The 16229-nt window shown below is 45.0% G+C and overlaps 1 protein-coding gene and 1 long non-coding RNA gene across 6 annotated transcripts; one reads left to right on the top strand and one right to left on the bottom strand.

Moving 5' to 3' along the window:
• Nucleotides 1-5: 5 nt before the first annotated feature.
• LOC123606630 lies at nt 6-2618 on the bottom strand. The gene is made up of 2 exons (XR_006716399.1): nt 1562-2618; nt 6-35 (listed from the first exon to the last, which is right to left on the bottom strand). It is a non-coding gene; the product is annotated as an uncharacterized LOC123606630 (long non-coding RNA).
• Nucleotides 2619-8098: 5480 nt separating this feature from the next.
• Nucleotides 8099-11661, top strand: PRR15 (proline rich 15). Of its 5 annotated transcripts, none has more exons than XM_045495185.1 (2): nt 8099-8865; nt 10576-11661. In XM_045495185.1, the coding sequence occupies exon 2, from the start codon at nt 10683-10685 to the stop codon at nt 11070-11072; it is 390 nt and encodes a 129-aa protein (XP_045351141.1). In that variant the 5' UTR covers nt 8099-8865; nt 10576-10682; the 3' UTR covers nt 11073-11661. The 5 variants fall into 5 exon arrangements, with proteins under 5 accessions (XP_045351141.1, XP_045351144.1, XP_045351142.1 ...); XM_045495188.1 differs by having other exon boundaries at nt 8099-8410; XM_045495186.1 differs by lacking the exon at nt 8099-8865 and adding an exon at nt 8937-9845.
• The last annotated feature ends 4568 nt before the right edge of the window (nt 11662-16229 follow it).

Here is a 16229-nt window from a genome sequence, read left to right on the forward strand (position 1 = left end):
CCTTCCTTCCTTCCTTTTGGCTATTACCAATAAAGCTGTTATAAACATGCAAAGAAAAGAAAAAAAGTGATTCCATTTCTCCACATTCTGACCAGCATTTAGTATTATCATTATTTTCTATTTTAAGCATTCTGGCAAGCGCCTGTTGGTATCTCATTGTGGTTCTAATTTGCATTTCGCTCATGGTTAATGATGCTGAACATCTTTTCATGTGCTCATCTGTCACCTGTAACTCCAGTTGAGTGAAACATCCATTCACATCTCTTGCTCATTTTATAATTGTATTTGTTTACTGGTGAATTTTGAGAGTCTCTTATATATTGTAGGTGTAAAACCTTTGTCAGGTATGTGGTTTGCAAATATTTTCCCCTAGTCTATAGTTTGTCTTCAGCTCTTCCTAACAGGATCTTTTCCAGAACAAAAGGGTTTTTTGGGTGTTTTTTTTTAGTTCTGATGAAGTCCAATTTAGCAATTTTTTATTTTATAGATCATGCTTTAAGCCATGTCTGAGAATCCTTCACCTACCCCTACATCACAGAGGTTCTATCTTTTATTCTAAAAGTTGTATCGTTTTACATTTAAAATCCGTGATCCATTTTGAATTAAATTATAGTGCCATGGTTAAGGAAGAGTTTACTTTGTTCCTTTGCACAAAGGAACTCTCCAGAATAAGGGTAAAAGGAGGTCCCAGGTGGATAGCCGTGCGCCAGTCACGGAGGATAAACAGCCCAGACTGGAACTGTGTGATGAAAGAGACAGCCACACTGGGGACTGCCACCACCCAGCCCTCTGCTGCAGCGCCTTGTCCAACAAGAAAGGGGGAGGCTCAAATCTAGGAAATGCAGAATCCGACTCAAGGCATTCCCAGGAAGAAGCTATGCAGCAGGCCAGAGAGAGAGAGAGAGCAGTCCATAAGGAAGGAGAAGGAAGTGTCTGGGAGTAATAGTTGGGGGAATGGAGCACATATATATTGGTTTGACTGAACTTGTAGAAAAGTGTACCAAGAAGCTATTGGAAGGTGTAAGAAAGAACTCGAAAGAGGACCAGTTGAAAGAGGGGAAGAGGGTCATTAGTAACTTCAGGAAAAGAAAAAAGAAAGCAAATATAGTGATCTGTACCCTATAATGCTCAGTCTGAACCATATTTATACAGGCACAATATAAACATTGAGCAGTCAACTGAACAAAGGCTGTAATATGACTCTAGTGGGAAAACTGGAGGGGGAAGCAGAAGGCAAGGTATAGGAGAACCAAATCCTCAAAGACCGGAGTAGGAAATTAAAAGAGAACGTCTAATATTGATAAATCAAAGGCAAGTCTAATACACATTTCTAACCTACGTGTGCATACATTGCTCTCATAAAATAAAAACTAATTTTTGAAAACAAGTAGTAGTGCCATGTTGTCTAACACGGCAGAGACGTGATGCTCTCGTTCCTTCCCTCCTTTGGGCACCATTGCTGATGCAGGTTATGTATTAAGATTCCAGGAACTAATGGGGCAGCACATGGGAAACCTATTCCTTGGCTTGCGCCCTAGCCACAGTCTGCTAGTGACCTTACCTCCAAGGATTTTGTCTTATGATTTGTTAATCCTTTTCTGGTAACATTGCTTCCAAGCTCAACTGAGTACACTTCCTCCTTAACTCCAGGTAATGCAATTTCAGTGCAGACTGGATAAAGAGCGTTCTTGAACCGCATGCAAAAAAAACTTCTGCTTGATTTGATTTCATCATTAAGTGCGTTCCTGGAGAAAAGTCAGATTCATAGCAAATTGTTGTGTATTAAATACTCGCCAGTAAATTTTAACTTTATGTTCTTGCAGGGAAAAAACTGACCCCAACCAACAATAATGACAGTGCTCTCTTAAGACTCTCTATCATTATTTTCAAAAAGCCCTTGGAAATGATTGACTTGTACAGTTTGTTCGCGTAATTTTCCCACACAGCCAATGAAAGAAATTAGTCAAGGAGAAACTAACATTTACTGAGTGCCTATTATGTGTCAGGCACTGTGCTAGGGACTTTGACAAATGTATTGTCTACTTTAATCTTGGCGACCTCCCAGAGAAGTGGTATTATCCCCACTTTACATTTAAGGAAACCAGAGCCTAAAGATATTAAGTAATTTTCCCAAAGCCACACAGTTGTAATTCAAACCAACCATCAAGTCTTTTCACAAGAAATGTATGTAATTACAATTCCCAGCATTAATTTGAGCTTTGAGTGCTCTGTGATTCCATAGGGTTTTAATATTTAAACAGCCACATATGATTTAGCATTGTTCCAAGGAGGAAACTGAGAAGACACTGACCTCATCAGAATTTTTAAAGTATGACGATCTCTTTTGATATAACGGTTGTGAAACCAACAAATGTTTATTGATCTAATGATTAATTAAAAGGCAATATGAGATTCAAATAGCTACATGAGAAGAACACTGTATTAGGGACAGAGTAACTAAAACTAAATCTAAATAACTCCACCTCTTAAAAGTCTTGTGACCTTGAGCAAATTGCTTCAGCTTTCTATGATAAAACTGTCAGACTTACAGTAGCTATCTCTCTCAGGGTTCTTCTACCATTAAAAAAAGTGAAAAGAATACGATTCACTTTTGGATAAGCCCACAGTAAAGTGAAAAGCACATAGTAAGAATTTTAAATTTGCCATTGTTATAAAAGGTTTATAGCTGCAGCTGAAGCAATTTCTCCCACTATGTAAATGAAATTACATCCAATAGATAAACCTAAATGTTCATTAAGAATGTACAGGGTGGGGCGCCTGAGTGGCTCAGTTGGTTGAGCGTCCAACTTTGGCTCAAGTCACGATCTTGCAGTCTGTGAGCTCGAGCCCCGCTTCAGGCTCTGTGCTGACAGCTCAGAGCCTGGAGCCTGCTTCTGATTCTGTGTCTCCCTCTCTCTCTCTGCCCCTCCCCTGCTCATGCTCTGTCAAAAATAAATAAACATTAAAAAAAAAAAAAAAGAAAAAGAATGTAGAGTGTGAGGGGCGCCCAGGTGGCCCAGTGGGTTAAGCGTCTGACTTGGGCTCAGGTCATCATCTCATCGTTTGTGAGTTTGAGCCCCACAGCAGGGCTCCCGTGCTGGTGGCCTGGAGCCTGCTTCAGATTCTGTGTCTCCCTCTCCCTCTGCCCCTCCCCTGCTCTGTCTCTCTCTCTCTCAAAAATAAACATTAACTTAAAAAAAAAAAAAAAGAATGTACAGTGTGAGATTTACCTGTGGTTACACACGAGCAGAGTTGAATCCCAAAACTTTGGTGACCTCCCCTGACAGACTAACACTGATATAAGCAGATATTTCTTGGAGATTTCTAACTATGTAAGTTTGACACTGGCCTTGATGCAGGTAGGGAAACCAAAAGACTCACTTCCTGCATTATATTACCCTCCCATTAGATATCCGCCTTCTACCTCTACGTACGTGACATAACAAACGGACACACTGACAAACACAAAAGAGAAAATATAACCTGGCAAACAGAGCATAACCAAACGCACCCCTTGAAACGAGAAATTAACAACTGCAGATAGGAGGCCACCTTTTAAAGGAGCTGGTTTACCCCAGCTCTGACCCGGAACCAGGTGGCCAGCCAGAGAACATTACCTTGGATGGGAACACGTGACTTTTCATTTCCATCGACGATGTCCTAACAAACAATAAAGTTGAATTACCTTTGTTTCCGGAGTCAGGACGTGCCGTGGAGACTGGTTTCGAGATGCCGTGTCCTCTGGATCACTCATGTATTCCCAAAATACAATATTGAATAAAATCTCAGCAACCATCCTCTGCTATTACGTTATTCCGCCCCCTCCACGTCTCCCCGCCTAATGTATCTCCTTCGTAGGGCTGAGACAGGATAGTATTCCTTCCAGTTTCCTAACGACAAACACAAAAACCTATCAGATAATTTGGCCCACTTACTGTACCCGCATCTCAGAATTAAAATCTGGCTATTATTACATGTAAGGACAGACTGAAATTGTAGGCCATTGCCATTTTCATCACATTTCTTTTTATAAGCCAGTCATATTATAACTAACAAAGCATTGATACTTATGCATCGGATGGTCATTTATTCAAGAATATTGAAGAACTGTTATCTCCAGGTAGCATGCCATGTCCTAAGGATTCATTAATGACGTGTCTTAGCACTCATGGAGAGCCACACCCCAGAGTGATTAGTTAGGTCCCTGGACTCTCAAGTCAATTTCCCTGGGGTCAAATGCTAGCTCTTATACCAACCAGCTGGGTGACCTTGGACAAGTAACCTAAGTTCTTAGTGTCTCAGTTACCTTAATAATAACATAACAGTGCCTAAGTTAATATTTATAAAGCAGAACTGTACCTCATCCATAGGAAGTGTTATGATCATTATATAAAACATCATTCAATAAAATGGAATTCACTTTCTAGTGAGGGAGTCAGTCAATAAACAAATAAACAAGAAAATTATAGCTAATCGTGGGACAAACACCAAACAATTTACACTCTTAATTAAAACACACCCATTCCTGTCACTGGCAGGCTAGGTTATTTGGATGAACTACCCTGATGAAAACAATTGGGAATCAACACAATTTCAGTTTCTGAGAGCCTCCTGGAACCAATGGAGGAATTATAAAGCATCGGGCTCACCGGAAGAAGAGGGATCCTTCCTGGTTCACCCAAAGAGCCATACCCTCAGGCCTCGGACTGCTTAGAAGTAAGTTGTACCCCACCCCCCTTCCCACCCTCCACAGGTCTGCAAGGACAATTAAGTTGCTTTAGAACAGAAATGGTCTGGAGTTTAGGAGAATAATGAGTGGATTTGTTCCCGGAGGGTGTGGCCATGGGCGGGTGCTCACATACATCTCGTTTTCATTGTCCCACACTCCTCAAGTCATAAATGTAGTGTATATAAAGTGGTCATGTGTGGTAGTGCCCCTAAACTCTTGAAAATCCTTTCTAGAGTAAGTTAACTTTGCTTTAGGCCTTAAATCTTCATACAGTTGGTTTTTTTGTTTGTTTGTTTTTAAGGAAAAGGAGTAAAATACAATGACATCCAAGAATATGAAGAAACACATCGGCAAGTAGGGGCAGGAAGTTAGGAAGAGTCAGCTGGTCTTGCTTGAACTTCAGAGAGAGGCCGCACTGTACAAATCAGCCTTGCTCAGGTCAAGTGTAAAACCAAAATGATTAGTAGTATTTTGTCACTTGCAATTTGTGTACTTGTATACACGCATTCATGTTAACCTGATGTGGGTTCGGGATGTGATGCTATAAAAAGCGGATCCCAGATTCAGGCATGGGTGTAATGCTCAGTCATGAAGTTTATAAACTAAATCCAGCAACACGATGTGAAAACACAGAAAGGAGAAAAGGAATATCAAACTACCCCTACATTGATGACAAGAAAGGAAAAGGCCACTGGAGATCAGCGTCTAATTTGCAAAGAATGGAAGCATCTATAAAAGAGAGGAATAAAGGAAAGGAGGAGAGGAAGGAATGGAAAAGACGAAAAGAGTAAATGTAAAAATAGGGGCAAAAAAAAAAAATAGACTAACCCTCCAACATTAACTATAGGTATCCCTGGGTGAAAAGAATATAAATGATCTTTATTTTCTTCATTTTGATTAACTGTGCTTCTTAAATTCTCTCATCATGTGTTTTCTATTGCCCAGTTCCCACTATAAATGCTTTAAAAGAAAATAATCTATTTCTCAGTCTCCAAAGAAACGCCAGGTTTAACCTTGAAAGTTCTTATTTTAATTTCTAGTATGCAAATCTTGCCCTCTAGGAATTCATTCTCTTTCGCCTTTGAGTGTTATCATTTATTGCACTTAAATGTGCACCTAACAGGCCAGTGAATTAGGAAGGAAGGAAGGAAGGAAGGAAGGAAGGAAGGAAGGAAGGGACGGAGGGAGGGAGGGAGGGAGGGAGGGAGGGAGGGAGGGAGGGGAGGAAGGAAGGAAAGCGGGAAGGAAAGAAATGTTCTAATTCAAACTATCTACACATTTAAAAAAAATAAAATATGACAAGAAAAAATATTATTAAGAAATGTAAGCACTGCCCAATCTAAGCATATTTAAATTCTGTAACATTAAAAGTCACCTGCTATTCACTGGATAGATAAATCAACTTTTCAATGTAGGTGGCTTACTTCTAAAAACTTTCCCATCACTTAAACATTTCACTAAATCCTCCTTCAATGAAGAACTTTTCAGATTTGTCAGAAAAAAAAATGTGGCCATACTACCTTTTTTCCCTTTTGAACAATATATTTTTCTATAACTCTAATAGATTGTATCAAAGGGGAACACTTTTGGCTGCTAGTAACAGGAAACTGTATTTAAATCTGTGATGAAATCATAGGAATATATATTATCTCACTCAACTAGTAGTCTGGAGGCAGATGGTTCCAGGGTTCTTTCAGGGGCTCATCAATGTCATCAAGACCCAGACACTTTTCACACTCCCATGCCATCATCCTTAGCATGTTGGTTTTTATTCCCATGCCTGTTGACTCACTGCTACAATATGGCTGCTGCAACACCAGACATCATATCCTCATGCTGTGCTTAAATGTAAAACTCAAGGGTACAGCAAAAGATTTTCTTCTCTCAGAAAGCTCTGTCCTTTATCCAGGGAGGAAACATTCCCAGACATCTTCCTTATGGCCCCATAAGTCAGTACTGGATGGGTACTCCTAATTACCAGAGGCTGTGAAAGTATCTATGGTTTAAGCCTTCCTCCTTGATCCAGTGTCTTTATCTGTGGTGGAATGGCACTATGAGGACTTGTCCTGTCCTTGCCTCCCAGGGGCTGGCCTGTCTTTGTTCCAGTCCTGGTGCACTAATTCAAAGTTTACTCTCTAAAACTAGTCGCAACAAATAAGTGAATTACACCACTTTCAAATACACAGTTGTGCATATCATTTAAACATCCAAGAATGCTAAATTAAGAAATTAATGATATAAAATATTCATTTTATATTTCATGCATTAAAATACTCTATAAAAAATTCTTTCCACTAATTCTACATTTTAAGCTGAGACAGGCATCATGTCTTTCACTATTTTTAGGCTTCAGAAAGTCCTAGGCGCGCCTGGGTGGCTCAGTCGGTTAAGCGTCTGACTTTGGCTCAGGTCACGATCCCACAGTTTGTGGGTTTGAGCCCCATGTTGGGCTCTGTGCTAACAACTCAGAGCCTGGAGCCTGTTTCAGATTCTGTGTCTCCCTCTCTCTCTGCCCCTCCCCCGCTCATGCTCTCTCTGTCTTTCTCTGTGTCAAAAATAAATAAACATTAAAAAAAAAAAAAAAGTCCTAGAACAATGATGCTCAGATGTCAGTTGCTCTATGCCCACTCCTTCCGTAGAGTTATTCATGACATCAAGGAACATCAAAATAGTTCTTTGAAAAACAAGAGCATCCTGCAAGATGAAGCAGGTTGGAATTCTGCTTTCATTAGTGAAAATGGCCTATGGCAACTCCTTTCTACCCAACCAATAAAAAGTACGCATATGTTCCCAGGAGCACAAGCCTGAACCTGGCCGAAATCCACTGGTTCACATCCTCTAGTGGCTCAGGGCTGCATTGGTACTCCCCAGGTGGAATGCCTGTCCACTGGACCTCCAAACTTAAGGGAAGGAAATTCACATCTTCACTAAGTCCCTTAAGGGCTCAAGACTGGCAGGCTGCGGTCTCACGTGCTAGTTAAGACCCTGGGAACTGGAGTCAGACCTCCTGGGTTCAAATCCGGCTTTGCAACTTACCAGGCATGCAACTTTGAGCAACCATTTACCTTTCAGTGCTAGGGTCTCCTCGCCTGTCAAATGAGGAAACAACAGCACCTACATACTTGGGTTCCTGTAAGGAGTAAATGTGTTACCCCCAGAGAGCGCTGGAAACCGCGCCTGACAGGCACACAGAGAACTTGTTAATATTACGCCTTTCAACTAAGGGTGCCTGCAACTCTGCAACATTTTGCCTGGATATGAAACAGTTCCTGTGAATTACAAAACTGGACCCCTGGGAATTGAGTGGCCATGGCTGGGGACCCGGAGAGAAAGAGAAAAAAGAAATCAAGAGCAGGGGCAGAGGAAAAGCTGCGGCAACATTTACCCTGCGGATCCCACCTACAGCCTCGGTCTCCTGGCCAGGGTCTCTTCTACTGTTTCTTCTTCTTCCAGAAGGAGTCCGGCCGGCGTGCGGCGCAGCTCAGCCTTTCTCCAATCAGACACCCCAAGGCCGGCGCCACGTACGTGACCTGATCCAATCTCCTGCCCTGGAGGGCGGGAACGCTAAGTTCCTACCTGCACCTGCGGCAGCTGTGGCCGCCTCCTGGGTTGGTGTCCCCCTCCCCCCCGCCCCCTTCCCGGGGGTTCTGGTTTCTCGAATACTTGGCGAATGACCAGCAGGTGGGCAGACAGATTTCTCTCCCGTGCAAAGGACCGACGTGTAGGAAGGTTCAGTACACCAGAGTGAGCAGCCGAGGTCCCATCTCCCGCGGCTGCCGGGGAGTCGCTAACAGGGAAGAGGGAGGCGCGCGAGAATGAAAGGCTACTAACCGGGAGAACCTATCTGGGTATTCACCTGGGGCAGTGAGCCTGGCACCTGTTCCGCCGCGGGGCCCTCACGCAGGAGCCGAGCGCGCTGCGAGCCCAGAACTGCCGCCACCGCTGCGCCGAACAGAAGTTGGAAGCGCCAGGGGAGACGAGCAGCAGCAATCGGCTTAGCTGGACTACAGACATTTCGGCAGGCACACCTTCCAGAAAAAAAGCCCGACCTCCCCAGGTTGTCCCAAGCGCACCTCCTCCGTTCTCTTGGAGGTGAGGTCGGCTCAGAGTCTTGGGATCTTCAGAAGCCCGAACAGGTGAGCAATCAGGGTGGTTTTGCATCCGCCAAGACAGAGCTCATTCCAAGGTGTCAACCTGGGGTGCTACCCCGGCTCCGGAGAGGTTTCGAGCCACAGGCGCTCTGCGTAAATTTGCGTAATTTGCAGTGCTTTCCTTGCGCAATTAGTGCTGAGCCTTTCCGCGCACACGTCGGTTGTGGAAAAGAGAATGTAGGGTAGAAGACAGAAGGCAGCCATCGGCACACCCCACCACCCATGAATAACTTGGGGTGCTTCGCTGATCCGTAAAATACAGGGAGCAGGAGGTTTGCAGACCCAATTGCAAACCGTGCCCTGGGGAAAGGGTGCCTTTTTAGGGGAAGAACTTTTGGCGGCTTCATCTTCTATTGTTTTCAAGTCGTGGCCCGAGTGTGCCCTCGGGTCATCCTGGGGAGGAGCCGGGGCCCGGGTCTCTGCTGCGGAGGCCGCTGCGCCGCCTCGCGTAGGCGCTCAAACTTTCCCGGCGGTTCCGAGAGCAGAAGTTTTCCAACAACAAACACCGCTCAAGTTTTGCTCCCCGGCGCGCCGGCAACTCCCGCGAGCACCAGGCGCGTGGGCTGGGACGGAGCCCAGAGGAAACCTGGAAATGCTCCCGGGCGCAAGCGAACCCTGCGCGTTCGTACAGTTAGTGCCGAGCGCGGAAGGCGCGCACAGGTGTCTCGCTCCGCATATTAGCACCTTAAGTGCTAATAAACAGTCTTTTCCGGCCGCAGAGCGCTGTTTTAAAAGCTGGGGAGAAGCAGATGGGTTTGGAGTTCCTGATTGCGCGCAGCAGGTTTCTCTCCTTTGGAGGAAGGAATTGCGCAAAAAAGAACACACGCCTTTAATTTGTAACTAAAAATCTCAAGAGGCGCTGCCTGGTACAAAGTCGGTGCATATGTTGATACAGAACTAAAAAGAAGAGGACATTTGCCGCTTGGCCTCATCTCAACCATCAGCTGGGGTGGCTTCGAAGAGACGTAAGATTGGTGTCTGGGGAATAAAAGGAAGAGTGGGACCGCGGTTTTCAAGGGAAATTAAGTCTAGTTTCTCTGAAAGCGGCAAGGCAGAAGTTCTGTCAAAAGCAGAATTTAAAAGAAACAACACATCCTGAGCTTTTCCCTCGCTCTTATCGGCATGTAAAGTCCCCCCAGAAAATCACATCGAAGAGAATTCTGGGACAGAAGTCTATGGAAAAACACCTTCAAGGGAAATTTCGGAACTGTTGACAGGAGTCTAATATTCAGTGCTCAGCCATAGCACACCCCCTTCCGAGCGCCCTCCGCTCAGGTGCTCATCCAAGAGGAGGCCCCGCGGGGCCGAGCTGGGTCACTTTGGGGCGTCCCTCTACAATCAGGGTAACAGTCCAGGCCAGCTTCCTCTCGGGCCGGCTTAATCCGCATGCCCGGGAACCTCCCCCGGCGGCCCCCGCGCAGACCACCACACCGGCCCTGGAGGCCAGGCGAGGGTTGAGGCGGGGGAGTGCCAAGGTGTCTGGAGACCAGATGGTGGCGCCCTGGAGGCCACCACTCGTTCGCCCGCGCCCCCCGGGGACGCGGCGGTGCCCTCGGAGGGCCGCGTAGCTCCCTGCCTGCGGGTGCTCGGACCCGGGCCGATCCGGTGACGGGCGGAGCGAGGGGAGGAAGTGGGGTTGGGGGCACGTGACTTGGACAAACCCATAACCACGTTCTGTTTGCTTCCCGGGTACAGGCCGCCGCCTAGGCTCCCACCCCGTAGCCTGCTTTCCTGCCGCGGACCTCCGGCCCCACCGGGAAAGAGAGCCCTTCCCCACCTGCCGCGTCCCGCGCCGCCGGGCCATGGCCGACAGCAGCGGCACGGGCAGCTCTGGGTCTTGGTGGAAATCGCTAACCAACAGCAGAAAGAAAAGCAAGGAAGCCGCGGTAGGGGCGCAGCCTCCCGCCCAGCCTGCCCCCGGGGAGCCCGCGCCGCCCGCACCACCCAGCGCCGACTGGACTGGCAGCTCCCGGGAGAATCAGCACCCCAATCTCCTTGGGGGCGCCGGCGAGCCCCACAAGCCGGACAAGTTGTGCGGGGAGAAGTCAGGCAGCAGCCGCCGCAATTTGAAGATCTCGCGCTCCGGCCGCTTTAAGGAGAAGAGGAAAGTGCGCGCCACTCTGCTCCCCGAAGGAGTCAGGTCCCCTGAGGAGGCGGGCTTCCCTGGTGACCCCCACGACGACAAGCAATAGCCACAGCGCGGCGGGACTGTCTTTCTCCCCACCACTCCTCCCTACCCTAGCCCGAGAATTGCGGCCCGCCCCAGTACCTGGTTCTAATCCCACCAACTTCTGAGTATTCACACGAGGCCTCCACGATTTTGATTTCCTGGAAATTGAAGTGTCGGTTAAGTTTTCAATATTTCATGGCCCGAGGAGGCACTGAATATGTACTTGTGGTAAGCGAAGATACCTGCCACAGAGGAAGTTGGCATAATCCTTTTTTTCCCCCCCAAGAGTGGCCCCTTGTGCCACCTGGGGAGTGAGAAGGGTACTGCTCTGAGTGGGTCACTCACCTGGAACCGCACAGCCCCTCCAACGAGGAAGCAGTGCTCCGATTCAGGACTCGCTGTTGGAGAGCAAATCACACTGCTGTTTTTAACGCCAGAGAAATGCACTTTAGAAGTACTTGTGTAGACTCGTACCTAAGGGAAGGGCTGAGAGGGAGCAGGAAGCATTCTTAGGTAGAAGCATTAGAAGTAAGGCAAGGTTGCTTTTAATGTTGAACTACAAAACTGTACTGCCTGTTTTAGTGTAGACCATTAAACCTGCTGCACCGTAAGCCTTAAGGTGACATTTGTGTTTTTTCCATTGCAAGACTGAAGTCTGTCATACTTAAAAGCAGGCATACGAAATCCAAAGTGACAGAGTTAATCATTTGCCACACAGTACAACAGCTACTCCTGGAAAGCTAGGGGAGGGGCACGTTTCTCAGAACTAGCAACACCCCGACTGGCACCAGTTAGCCGGATGTCTCTATTTACTAATTAAATTTGAGGAAGGGAAGGAGAAGTACTAAATAATTATTACTAAATTTTCTTTGTTACTTCGGTACATCTTCAGACATGTATTGTTAACCATACTAACAATTCTCTGAAAATCCTTAAACAAATGGACTGGACCCTTAGTTTGTGCAAAGCCGTCTTCTTTTCCCACCCCTTTGCTGCAAAAGCTTACTTTAGTCTGATTTATGCATTTATCTAGTTTCAAAGCCTTTAGATGTACTAATCTGAAGATTCTGAACAAAAATCCACCTGTTTGCTTTTGTTATGAACTTCAAGAAAAGGAGTAAATGAATACCGCTTGCTTTCAGCAAATTACAAGGAGTTATTGTAGTGGTTAAGGACCACTGGGCTCTTTCCACCACAATTCAGTTCATTTATAAACATCCAGAAATACATAGGGAAATTGTAGTGGTCAAAGTGTGTGTGTGTGTGTGTGTGTGTGTGTGTGTGTGTGTGTATAGTTTAGATAATTACAAGCAAGAACTTGATTGGAGCTTCTAAATGTGTTCTATAGAAAGAGGCAGATTTTTGTTTCTCTCAAATTAGCAATTTATAAAATACCAAAACATGTTCATTGGCTAAAGAGATTGAGCAATGAAACTTGATGAAAATGGCTAACCTCATGAATCAAGCTTGGGTACCAGCACAATAATAGAGTTTACCACTTGATATATGAGTTTCCACATACCAAAGATTACTCCAAAGGAAATTTTTATATGAGGATTATGAACACCTTACATTAAAAGAGAGAATGTTTGAGCCTTTTTTTTTTTTTTTTTAATCTTGAAAAGACTTTTTTGCTGTGTATTTAGAACTGGGAATACGTAACCACAGAGTCATCAGGGTGAGCCTCCTGGATGAGGAAGACTTCAAATCTGTTTTAAGTGGGCCTCCCCTCTCTAGACTCTGATGCAAAAGAGGGAGAGGAGAGCATGCTGGGGAGATTTACGGTAAGGGACACGTGGGCTTGGCAGATCACTGGGAGTAAAGCAAGTAGAAACTGTCAAAGCCTTGGAACACCCTCATAAAGCATTTTGATTTCACTTTGTAGAAAGTAGTCAAAATTAGAATAAGCATCCCAAATAGTTTTCCCCTCCCAGGAGGACCAATAGATTAGGACTACACCCATTCACAAAATTAAGCCTGCAATTGCATAATTTAAAATTTTTACACTCATTCTTTCATCCGTAGTTTTATTGTTTTAAAAAACATTTTTTCTTCTTAAGAACTTTTGCGTTCACAAAACATTGGCATCTTCCCAGGTTCTGCATCTAGCTTGGGATCCCATCCAAGTCTAGAATTGCTGCAGATAATCAATAGCAGACCTATAGTATGGAACTTATCAGCATGGTATCTTTACCTCGCTGTTCTGGAAGAATGGAAAACCATGCTAATGGCAGTTATGACAGCGAATGCAATTCACAATCTATGGTTGCGGTTTGTAATTACAGAGTTTTCAAGCAGTCCTAATTGTGCAGTGGGAGGAATGCACTGATTTAATCCCAACTCAGTGAAATCAGAAACCAGGCAAAATTGGTGGGATAAAAAGATCATGGGTAAGATGAGATAATTTGACAAAGTGTCTTACTGGGATTTATACGCTTTACAGATGATTAATTACATTCTCATATATACAGACTTAAATTTTTTTTTAAACCTCATGATAATGTATAGTAAATCAAGGGAAGGTGTTGAATTAAATTTGGAGTTAATTAGATTAGAGACTTTTGCTTTCTTTAAACCCCTTTACAAATGAAATTTCAACCACAAGTTTGGAAACCATTAAAAAAATGTTAATACCACGCTTCCAAATGATATGGGGGGAAAGGGACAAAAATCTAGTTGTGTGTTTGCTAAATTCTTTCACAACCATGATAGTTATATGCACAGGATGGTTTTCTCCTCTGCGACTCTCCTTGCAAAGTCAGTAGCCAAGCAGTGACTCATATCATCAGTCACCTGAACGTCCCTTTGTGTTGTTCATGCTTTCATTGTTCAGCCCATTCTGACTTGCATCTCGAGAGCGGAGATTCTGTTTTGTATATGCAGTCAGGATTTTCTGCTTCAGTATGACACTGGGAAGTATTTATTGTGCTTTGAAACATAATGTGAACTCAGCAAGCCTGATTTTGCCACATCCTTAGAAAGAAACTGTAATCCCAATGAACAGTAGCATTGGCTAAAGCATTGTCAAAAATCACACTCCTGAGATATTCAGAAGAAAAATTTTGGTGCCTTCAAATAATAAAAATATACACAGAAATAATTTCAAAGAAAGTGAACCAGAAAGGAATAACTCAGAGTGGGATAATAATATCTAATGACCACTGGACCCTTTTATGAGGAAAAGAGAGCAAGATTTTTACTTCTCCCTGGCTGAGTAGTGTCAGCCAGACTAGAAACTAACACACAAAAAGCTGGCCTGATAGATCCAGTAAGGGAAACTGATCTTTTCAAAATCTATTTCAGGGGCACCTTGGTGGCTCAGTTGGTTAAGTGTTTGCCTTCAGTTCAGGTTGTGATCTCACGGTTTGTGAGTTCAAGCCCTGCATTGGGCTCTGGTGATGACAGCTCAGAGCCTGGAGCCTGCTTTGGATTCTATGTGTCTCTCTCTCTACCCCTCCCCTGCTCATGCTCTGTCTCTCTCTCTCTCTCTCAAAAATAAATAGACATTTAAAAAATTGTTTTAAATCTATTTAAAAATAATAATAAAAGTCCATTTTATTTGTGGAGTATTTTATTATAATTATACAGAAATGTAGGAGATTCTTTCTTGGGATAAGCTCAAGTGTATCTCCATGGTAAGTAGAAAGTGGGACGAGAGATATTTTATCCCTTTCCAGTGTCAACATACAAGTACCTTAGACTAGAAACAAGTGTGCAGCCCCAGGCAAACTTTGTCACTGATGAGCAGGGTGGCCATTAGGTATTTTTTTTTCCCACCTCTTCTCTGTATTCCCCACTCTCACCCCATTCTCACTTGCCTCAGAGCCATGGCACATGCATTCCCATTAAGCTCAGAGTTGAAGAAGAAGGGGTACCATGAGGCACAGAGGCCTTCCCTGGCCTCCTGCAGGCATGGCATATTCACAACCACTTTGTCAAAAGATGGCCCTGCAGACAGGGAATTTGGGAAGAATAGCATTCGTGATAAGAGAAGATTATCACTAAGGAGATAGGACATAAGGAAACAGCACAGGCCTTCCCTAGCAGAGGACAGCTGACCATTTGTACAGAAATGGAAACAGCTATAGACCACAAGAAATAAGACAGAACGCATAAGCAATCCTTCTGGGTATTCAAAGCAAGGAAATCAGCTGTGCTTCCAAACTGAACTGTGCTACAGAGGACAAAATCATGGGCTCATAATTGCCATGTCAGAGTTGTTGATAAACCTCAGGCAATGAAAAGATCCATGAGGGAGAAAACACTAATCAGAGGAGGAGCTAAGATGGCAGAACAGCATGGAAGTTATTTTCTGTGTCTGGCCTTGATGAAATACAGCCAGATCAACACTAAACCATCCTGCACACCTAGAAAACTGATCTGAGGATTCACACAACAATCTGCACAACCCGAACCACAGAATTCAGCAGGTACGTGGCACGGAGAGGTGAACTGGGGGAGAGAGAAGCCACAAAGGGCAGGGAGCTGTTTTTGCTTGTGGAGAGAGGACAGAGACGGAGGGAGAGTATGGGAAAAGCACCCCCCCACACACACAAAGCAGCTGGAGAGAAAGTGGAAAAGTGGAAACAGCCACAGGGACTGAACAAGAAAGGGAGAAAGGAGAGGGTTTAAATTCCATTAAGTCTCTATAAATAGGGGGAGCACAGAGTCTGAAACTGTGCAGATGAATACCTTGTGGTGCTCTGGTGGGAAGGGCAAATCCCCAGGAGCAGAGTGAAGTTGGGGGGGTCCTTGGGCCACACAGGGAGAGGGAGTTCCCCTGCTGGGACAACATGTGGTAGAGTCCTTGTGGCCACTCCAGCAGACCCCAGAGGTCCCAGAAGACCCCAGAGAACAACCACATTCACTGGTTCTGGAACAAGGTCGTTAAGGGTGAAGCCTGGTGGCAGATGTGTGTCATGATTTTCCATAATCCCTGAAACACTTCTGCTACATGATCACGTGAACTTTTCTGGGGCGGGCTGGCACCCAGCTGCAGTCTCTGGGCCTTGGCAGCAGCACGGACCCACAAACGATCTTGGGTGTGGCCTGCACGCAGCCATTGCTCAGTGAGACCCTCCTATGGAGGGTCAGAACAAGTCAAAACTGCAGTCCCTCAGAAGTCAGGGATTGGGAAACACAGCCAAGTCTGAGATAAAACTCAGGAGGGAGGTGACAC

This window comes from Leopardus geoffroyi, chromosome A2 (assembly GCF_018350155.1).
Source record: "Leopardus geoffroyi isolate Oge1 chromosome A2, O.geoffroyi_Oge1_pat1.0, whole genome shotgun sequence".
In the NCBI taxonomy this organism is placed as follows: domain Eukaryota; kingdom Metazoa; phylum Chordata; class Mammalia; order Carnivora; family Felidae; genus Leopardus; species Leopardus geoffroyi.

Bases quoted from the DNA above. Each gene is read 5' to 3' on its own strand.
- PRR15 (XM_045495185.1), top strand. From the start codon at position 10,683: ATGGCCGACAGCAGCGGCACGGGCAGCTCTGGGTCTTGGTGGAAATCG.